The sequence below is a fragment of the Papaver somniferum genome, unplaced genomic scaffold (genome assembly GCF_003573695.1).
Source record: "Papaver somniferum cultivar HN1 unplaced genomic scaffold, ASM357369v1 unplaced-scaffold_25, whole genome shotgun sequence".
NCBI classification, from domain to species: domain Eukaryota; kingdom Viridiplantae; phylum Streptophyta; class Magnoliopsida; order Ranunculales; family Papaveraceae; genus Papaver; species Papaver somniferum.
Genome location: NW_020635485.1, coordinates 974,136 through 983,579, shown reverse-complemented (window position 1 = coordinate 983,579; position 9,444 = coordinate 974,136). Strand labels below are relative to the sequence as shown.

Sequence of the window (9,444 nt, the reverse complement as noted above, 5' to 3'; positions counted from 1 at the left end):
GCAATTGTAATTTGGGCTATTTAGACTTTGGGTCTCAATTTTGTGACCAGCTTTGAGTTTGGGTCCTGAGGAAAATTTAATTAGAGTTTGGGTCTTGGACCGTAGTTGACTGTTCTTGACAGTTACATAGCTGGTTAAATATAGTTTTCAATTTATTTCCCACTTTACCATTTTGTTCATCTTCTTCTATCAACGCCAGAGACCACCATGGCCCCTTTTTGCTTTTCATCTTCTTCAATTTACCACAAACACCAACACTATCTCATCACTTTTGAAATTAACACTGTATTGAGAATCCCTGGTGATTTCTCGTAAAAATTTATCGTTCTGTTTGTCTCTCTTTTGTCCATGATTCAGTCTTTTTAGTTCATTCAATCACGAATTGTTTTTTCTGTCTAGGGTTTTGAAAATTTTCATTCCAAACTTGGAATTTGTTCATCTTTGAACTCCATAAACAGATTATGCAAGATGATGTGCTGTCACAAAACAGATAGCTATTTATAAACCACTTTAATTCAACCATGTATTCAGACAGCACAAACTAGAGACAATTCAATTAACTTAAATCCAGGGGATCTTAAATACTTCCATTTCCCTAGCTTGGTTTCAATTTTGGAGAGAAAAAGATAGGAAATTGAATCATTGTTGTTTTAGGGGATTAATGATGGGATTGATGGGCGATTTTAAGTTTATGTGTGATTATTAGTGTTGGGTAGTTGTCGACTTTTGAATTCTCTGCAAGGACGGGGATATAACAAAGGTCAGAACAGAGCAAGCTCATGTTTGCCGACATTAATTTATGCACAACAAAGTGTATGAAAAAAGTCCAGAAAGGAACGTCTTCTACATCAACAGTAGTGTCCAACTGTTGGAATCGAATGGTGATGATGATATTAATTATTGACGTTGGTGGTAGTAATTGAAAATTTTGATTATGTGATGGAGGATGATCAACGTAAATGAAAATTAAATTTGTGATTCGTGAAAAGAAATGAAGAAGAATATGAAAACATTCTTTAAATATGAATTTATTAAAATTAAATTTATTTAATAACGTTCAGGACAGTCAACTACGGTCCAAGACCTAAACTCTAATTAAAATTTTCTCAAGATCAAACTCAAACCTGGTCACAAAGTTAGACCTAAAGTCTAAATATTTTTGTATACCTAAAGGAGGAGGAAACGCAAAAGAGACTTTCAAGCAAACTATACTACTGTACATTAACATCAATTCAGAACTATAGCAAGCTAGAGAAATCACTTGACGTTCATGATGTTCTTGCTCGCCACCATCATCTGCTGTCTTATCCATGAGGGGCCTAAATTTGAAAATACATTTTGTTTTGGTTTTCAGTTGCTTCGTATGACAATGCATTAGGTAGAGTAGTGGAGAGAAGACTATATCTTCATCGTTATTGTTTTGTTCATCGTTGAAGTTCATGTCCTTCATTTTAACAACGATAGGTCTGATACACGTCTTTAGCTTCTACAAAGAGTAATAGCTCGACCCTGTTAATATGATTATATAGACACTAGACAGGGTGCCGCATATGTGTCTGGCAGGTTCATATGCCGCATATGTGTCTGGCAGGTTCATATGCCGCATATGCATTTATTTTAGTAGTTAGTTTATTTTGTGTTGCTCATCGGATGGTCAGGTTTGGACAACCAAATCCAAATCAGTTTGGGACAACACAGCAATTTAACTTCTTTTTCCTTTTTTTTGTTGGAATAACCAATCTGGGCCTGTGTAAAAAGAACCCAAAATTCCTTCAAAAGAAACAACAGCCACAGTACAATAAGAACATCTATGGTTAATGCTGGATCATCACGTATATGGATTGGTGAATGTAATCTAGGTAGTAGTACTGAATACTGGTAAAGGCTACGAGTTCATATCATAGTTTTAGACAATGATTCTGTTAAACACTAATTATGTCGCAAAATTAATTTAAAACTAATTAGATTACGGTTGACGGCTGATCGTTATTGTATCTTAAGTGGCTACTCAAACTATCAGATCATTGTCGAGGTCAACAAAGTACCTTCTCCAGAACCAATGTTGCTTCCATACTTCAGAGACATCTTCTTCGACATCGTTGTTAAGGTCAACGAAGTACCTTCTCCAGAACCAGTGTTGCTTCCATATTTTAGAGACATCTTCTTCGACCAGCATTCGGTTTGTGTTAGGCATGAAATAGTAGGCATGAAAAGTTATAATCACCCCAAAGAAAGCGAACACGTATAAAACATAAAACTTGAATAGGCAGACTATGGGGGGGAATACAAGAGTGACGAAAGAGGAAAGCATCCAATGCACGTTTGAAGCCAAATTCTGGCTGCATGAACGAACCTCCAAGGGGTATAGTAGTAGCAGATCATCATCACTAGAGAGAAATATCCAGCCTAATGGACCCCATGACCAGGCAAATCCTGAGACACAAATGCAGCTGGTGGCTATAATTAAGTAGTCATACGCATCGGAATTTCCTAATTTGATCCGTATCAGAATCCCCAACATGATCTGAAATCAAAAATTCCATTACATAAGTAATACTCGTACACACATAAGGAAGGTAGTCATCCATACACTTAGTATTTCTTAGTTAGTTTAGTACCATTACCTGACCAACAAATAATTGAACTCCTCCAGCTATGAGGAAAAACCTTCTGCAACCTTGACGGACCGAGATTATATGAATGATAGTTGCAGCAACATTGACCCCTCCAATGACGGCAGTATACGTTAGAGCTTCACTAGTTCGAAATCCTACAGCTTGAAAAAGGTAAGGAGCATAGAAAACTATTACATTCATTCCTGTGAGCTGCTGGAACAAGGGGATAGCTATTGCCATCAAACGGAAGGGCCTGTTATGTGTTTGAGACAAAATTTGCTTCTCAAATCCTTTCGCTGACTTTGATGCTTCGTTGGCGCCTAATAAATCTTTGAACAGTGCATGAACCCCGTCGTCGGTGCCATGGAGGCGTTGGAGCAACTGTTTGGCGTCATCAAACTTACCTAACTTAATCATGGACATTGGAGTGTCTGGGAGCAAGAAAGATCCAATGGAGGTGATAGCAGCAGGAATTGCAGCAATGCCTATGCTAAGTCTCCAGCCCCACCCATCTGTGATACTGTTGGTGCTCCAGTTCACAAGATTGGCCACAAAGATGCCGATCGCAATCGTCAATTTAAAAGCAATATTCAGGGAAGGTAGGTAGTCTCTATGGGCGAAACCCATCTCAGACATATACGCTTGAGCACCCTGCACAAAAGTAAGGATACCAAATGATTAGGAGTGGTATATATAGTTCACTGTTGGAAAGTCATGAACTAGACGAGAAAGAAAAGAAAAGTTAAGACGATCTTAGTTGCTCATTCTCCGTTTTGGCCTTACGCATGAGAAACAAATTAAGAAGATCAGTGTTCATGTTCACAATCAAAGAAAATGATAATGTCTGACCATAAGCAACAGCTAAGGTGGTTGTAACTAGAACTGCAATGAAAGTTCAACTCTTTTCACTAAATTTGACATTACACATTGTTAGGTGGCCCATGGTATGGAGATGAAGTAGATTCCTACCTTGTTTGCGTAAAAACTTGTGCGAAACAATACATACTGACATCTACACAATGTCAATGTAATGTTTTCCGTTGCACCAAATAGTATTGAATAGAGCTAATGCATATGGAACCGCCTAAGTTAATTCATCAAATATTTTTCGCACCTAATGTGGTGATCCCATAGCAAGTGAATTTTTTTTTTGCCTGTGAAGGGTTCACCCTGGCAACATCTTTCTCCTTAGAAGAAACAAAATAAAGCTCGGTAAAGAAAATGTCTACTATCGGCTTAGGCTAACACACAACGAAAGGGGTCGTCCATACTCAGGATGATGGGATTCAAACCCATGGCCTTCTGTATCCAGTAGGGAGGCGCTGGCTTGCACCATACCTCGTCCCCGACCAACGGTATGAGAACATGACTTGATAAATAGAAATAGAATTATAGGCTTAGATAAATATACCTGATGTATTAAGCCAAAACCGTAAGCATACAGAGTCGGACCTAGAACACACATAATAGGGATGAGTCCGGTGGTGGCGAGAGCAGTGAACGCTGAACCCATGGACATAAGCGCTCCGGACAAGATCATATGTCTTCTCGTATCTAGTCTACTGAATTCAGGTTTTCTTCTCGCTAATATCGCAATGATACCACTGAAGTAGAGACTTGCAGGAATAAAAGGGATGAGAGCGCCATAAACGGCCACGGAACGGTTGTAAGTTTCTGGCAAGAAGTGGTTCCCATATCCTGTCCCAAATATAACCCCTCCTGCAAATCCATCACATTCATTTTATAAACATCACGCATTTGTATGTATGTAAAAATAAAATACTTGCTGAGGCCCAAGGGGGTGTTGTTTATTTTTTATCCCTAACAACGAAGTATCTCTGTTCTTCTAGTACCCAGGCTACTACTAACTAATAATAAAGTATCTCTGTTCTTCTAGTATGGACAATTGCCTGTTACCATCCAAGCTACTACTAACTAAAATACGGTTTATCAGAAACATCTCAGGTAGTGTTTAAATAAGAACCGCCCATTATCAGTTTTTCATTCTTCCTTCCCTGAAATTATCAATCGCAAGATACAAAAAAGAAAAAAATCTCAATGCATATAAACATTGAATTAAGGAAAAAATGAAAAGATAAACCCTAATCAAATCGAACTACATGACAATTCAGTAAGCAATCTCAGTAACATCATCATAATGGTATTTCTAGAGGTGCTGGTGTCTGTAAAGTCTAAATTGATTCATCATTCTTATAAACCCTAAACCCTAAACCTAACAAAATCATCAAAAACTAGTAAAAATGAAGCAGAGGGTGGGTACATAGTACATACCTATGATACCGAGCATATACCCGATCAGGAAAGCAGAAGTAATACCAATAAAACAAGCAGTGAGGAAGATCAAAGACATCTTGTCGGATTTCTCAATATTCATTCTCATTTTTGACTCAGCCGAGGGTGATTCTGTAGGAGGAGGAGTAATAAGAGTACTACCATATTTATGTCTCATTGAGATCACGGTGGTGTAGATTTTGACGATGGAAAATTGGAAAACTTACACAAATAGAGATTTCCAAAAGAAATTCGACTGAGAATCTGTAGTGTAGAGTTGATGCAAAATTACGGTCCAAACGCCGTAATATATTCTTGCCGGGATAGTTTGGGCCATAATCGAATTATTTGAGGCCTACACAAATGTTGTACCCGACTAGAAGAAGGTAAGAGGTGTCTAAATCCGATTTTTTTTTTCCAGAAAAAGAGGTGAACCCTCACTTACATTAATATTAATCATCCGATACAAAGTCGGGAAAAGTAACAAGACTGACCAAAAATTTTTCAAAGATTACAGGAATGTCAAACAAGCAACAAACAACATACCGACACAGTTACAATACCAGATCCGATTCAGAAGCTTAACCAACCATTCTATACGATTGTATGAGTAGCAGAGCAAGTTTAAAGGGCCTGATTTGGAATGAAAGTAACTCATCCAAACCATATAGCAATTTTACAATTAGTAGAGATGCTATGATTCAAAGACCCAACCATTTCTCAAGGGTTTTTTTTTAAACGTGATAAAATAAATGACCTAGGTATGAAAAGATCCAAAGATCTACCCAATAGTCATGGATTTTCACAAAGTAACAGTAACATGAACATTGGTAATGGTAACAGTAACATCGGGAACCTGGATCGGTCACCGGAGGACGAAATCGGTCTGAATCGGTCTTGGACTTCACCGGGATCGGTCTGAAAGCATTGGTTACTGGTATCTTCTGTGTCTTCATCAAAGTTGTTGATGTCTTATAACCTGTACCTGCTGCCGGTGACTCTTGAAATCTTGTTGTTGTTATGCTAAAACTAGAACTATTATCCAAAATTAGATCGGTTATACATCTAAAGACATTGAAATCAAATAAACCTATAACAATAAAAACTGAAAACCAATCATCACCAAAATCAGACACAATAGTAGATATGCTTTGATTTGATGGATCTGGATAAAGTAACGAAGTTGAAGTTGTAGTTAGGATTTGACCATAGATCAAAACTGATGATGACAATATGCTCTGCATCCTTCTCACACAAATCATATCTTCACAAAAAAAAACACAGATCTAATGAAAAGAACCCCCAAAATAGCAAGAACAAGCAGAAACAAGCTTTAATTCGTAAAAAAAAAAACTGAATAATCTAGACAAAAGAAGTGAAAAGAGGACTTGGGTGTTGATTGATCTTCTCAGATCGGCTCCTTCTAAAAGTTTCTAAATTGGATTAGACTACCAATTTACTCTCCATTGAATCTTAACATTCCTAATTTACCCTTATTGAATCTTAACACTAAAACTTAATTCTCTCATCTCTTTCACATCCTCGACAACAGATTCATGTATGATGTTTACTTTGTCGAAGCTCTCAAGCACTTTGTTTTACGAGATTTATGTAATTTATCATAACAATATCTCTGGCCTCGAACTGTCCTCCCAACTGTTTTAAAACTAGTTAGGAATCAGTACAAAACGTTTTTAGATTATTACTTTTTGCAGCTAAAATTAATAGTCTAAAATTCTTCATACTCAACTTGGTTGTTGGTTGGGATGAACGCCAAGATATAAGAATGTTCGATAAAGCTGTTTTCTGGTGTGATTATCACAACTCCAACTCCACCTCCTTGTTTATTTGAAGCTCCGTCTACGATTATTTTCCATACTTCGAGGGCAAGATTAATCATCACAATTAGGTTACATTTCTGGCTCAGGTAGTATTTCCAAGTTCATCTTCTAAGAACTCGAGATCGAAAGCTGGATTTTCAACTGGGAACTCTTCTAAGAAATCTGCTACAGCTTGGCCTTTGATTGCCTTCTAGGCATACAGTTTAGCCCAAGTTAATACAAATGAATACCCTATTTAGTTAATCTTCCAGTCCTGTTCTCTTTTGAGATCATATTCTCGACTGGGTATTTGTAACTACATTCACTTTCCTGCTCGAGAAGTATAATACGAGCTTGACATAAGAAAAATAGATAGCAAAGATCACTTTTCTAGTTGACAATTCTTAAATTCAGGTGGTGTCGGTGACTTGTTGATGTAATATATTCGCTTCTACTTGTTCTCTTCAACTCGTACCAGTATAACACTCACAGTTGACGAAGTATGAGCTATGTAGAGATAAAGTTTTTCACCTGGTACTAGCGGGGAGAAAATTGGAGCATATGAGAGATGAACTTTAATCTGGTCAAAAGTTGTTCGATATTCGAGGTCCCGTTCAAAACCTTACATCTCCTGAAGTAAATTAAAGAATGGTATGTAAGTATCAGATAATCTGACGATAAAACGAATTAAAGCAGCAAGCTTTCCAGTCAACCACTGAATATCCTTTTCGCAAGACGGAGGTGGCATTTCAAGCATAGCTTGGATCTGCAATTGCTGGACCTCAATGACATTTCTTGTTAACATGAAGCCCAGGAACTTTCTACTCTGAAGTCAGAAAGCATACTTAGATGAATTCACTTGTCTTTTTTATAATGTCTCAAGATAGAGAAATTTTTCAGGAGATCTTTGTGGTGATCAACTTTTATTAATCTATTGATCATCATGGCATCTACCTAACATTCCATTGTTTCCCCGGTGAGGTCATTCAAATGACTAGCTTTTGGTAGGCCGAACCATTATTTTTTCTAAACGACATGGCCTTGAAATAGTATAATCCTTTGTCAGATAAGAAAGAAAAATACTCTTCATCAATTGGATTCATTGGTATCTAATTTTCCCCCAGAATGCTCATCCATGAAATATATATAACTATACCCTTGGATTGACTCCATCCATATCAGGAAGCGGGAAGCTAGCTTTTGGGAATGACTTATTTAAGTTGGTGAAGCGGATGCAGACTCTCACATTATCATTCTTTTTCTTTTCCACGACAATGTCAGAAATCCAAATTGGATACTGACACTCCTTGATAATTTTTGCTTTCATGCAATTAATGTCAACATTAACCATATTATATATACAACTTATCTGCTATTTTTCTTTTCTTATGCTTAAAAGGCTTAAAGTAGGGGTAGGGATCGATATTCAAAAAATAACATGTTATAGATAGATATATACCTGGCACGTCAAACATCTTCCAAACAAGTATATATGTGTTTTGTTTAGCAGCTCAAGCATATTTTGGTTCTCATATTGTGATAGATCCTTTCTAATGAAGGTATTTTTCCTTTCATTATCAGTTCCAAGGTTAAATTCCACCAAGAATTCCTCGACCTCGGCTTTCGATCTCGAACTTTTCGCAGTTCATTTTCAGTTTTAGGCTTTCTGGACAAAACCTGTTTTGGATTGGCTGCGCCGCAGTGTAGTTCAGCTAACTGCTTCTCAGTGTAGCCTTTCTGCCTGGTCCTTAATTGCTACCCGTGTTGACCTACATGTGGATCTTCCAACATATATTCTCCAGTGCTAGTCACAAAATTAAGCTTTTGATGATATGTGGATGGTACTGCATTGCATGTAACCAATTTCTTCCCAAGATCATATTGTAAGGTGATTTGGTATTCAGAACTAAAAAGTTCACACTAGTCTTTATCGGACCATCCTCTAATAAGAGTTATTTCACCCACTGGGTGAGTTTTTAATCTATTAAATCTAATTATTGTGGAGATATTAGCTCTTAAATCTCCTTCCTAAGTAAGATTCATTTTATTCAGCTGCTTGGAAATAAATAACGTCACAAGTCGATCCCTGGACGATCAGTATCTTCCTGCAGTCTTATCTTTCAGTGATCAGTTCGACCAGTAAAGCGTCACACTACGGAAAAGTTACCCCAGCTAGGTCATTGGCAGTGAACCTAATGTCATCAGTAATCCTTCATAGCTCGGATGTAAACCTGAGATATTTACCTCGTACAATGTTCTTTTCATGTAAGTGAGGTCTATGAATTATCGTTAGGTCGAGCTATATAGTTGTTTATGGGTGAAAATCGTTTCTGCCAATTTTGGTAATTCCGATAAGTGAGTGAGAAACAGATCTAAACCCTAAACAAATGTACTGCACGGGAGTACTTTAGATTCGAGAGATCAATCTGTACAACTCCGGCCTAAACCAAGAAATGGTCGTTCCGGATTTGCTTCGGTCACAAAGAGGAGGAGAAGGACTGGTTTAGGGAGGGAAGCGAAGAGAGTGTTGAGACCAGAACAGTTCTGGAAGAGTATTACTTGACTTGTATCAGAAGGTGAAAGCTTTTGGGAAAGCTAGAAAAGTTTCCTTTCTGAGTATTGTTTTTCTCCTGACCTAAAACTTGTTGTCTTGGTGGAAATAGGTAAAACCTATTTATACAAGTCTAAGTGAAACATACTCTGGCCTCGTAAGAAAA

General features: G+C 37.4%; 1 protein-coding gene across 3 annotated transcripts; it reads right to left on the bottom strand.

Moving 5' to 3' along the window:
- Positions 1 to 1,759: 1,759 nt before the first annotated feature.
- On the bottom strand, positions 1,760 to 7,528 carry LOC113341147 (sugar transport protein MST8-like). 3 transcript variants are annotated; one of them, XM_026586137.1, is made up of 5 exons: positions 5,135 to 7,528; positions 4,908 to 5,039; positions 4,027 to 4,334; positions 2,619 to 3,266; positions 1,760 to 2,524 (listed from the first exon to the last, which is right to left on the bottom strand). In XM_026586137.1, the coding sequence occupies exons 2-5, from the start codon at positions 5,014 to 5,016 to the stop codon at positions 2,009 to 2,011; spliced, it is 1,581 nt and encodes a 526-aa protein (XP_026441922.1). In that variant the 5' UTR covers positions 5,017 to 5,039; positions 5,135 to 7,528; the 3' UTR covers positions 1,760 to 2,008. The 3 variants fall into 3 exon arrangements, with proteins under 3 accessions (XP_026441922.1, XP_026441920.1, XP_026441921.1); XM_026586135.1 differs by having other exon boundaries at positions 4,908 to 6,171; positions 6,658 to 7,528; XM_026586136.1 differs by having other exon boundaries at positions 2,625 to 3,266; positions 4,908 to 7,528.
- Positions 7,529 to 9,444: the final 1,916 nt, after the last annotated feature.

Excerpts from the sequence above, each read along its gene's own strand:
- LOC113341147 (XM_026586135.1), bottom strand. The coding sequence starts at position 5,085 with ATGAGACATAAATATGGTAGTACTCTTATTACTCCTCCTCCTACAGAA. Across the intron at positions 4,335-4,907 it reads GTATATGCTCGGTATCATAG|GAGGGGTTATATTTGGGACA; the intron begins GTATGTACTATG and ends ATGGATTTGCAG. Across the intron at positions 2,525-2,618 it reads TATTTGTTGGTCAGGTAATG|ATCATGTTGGGGATTCTGAT; the intron begins GTACTAAACTAA and ends TTTTGATTTCAG.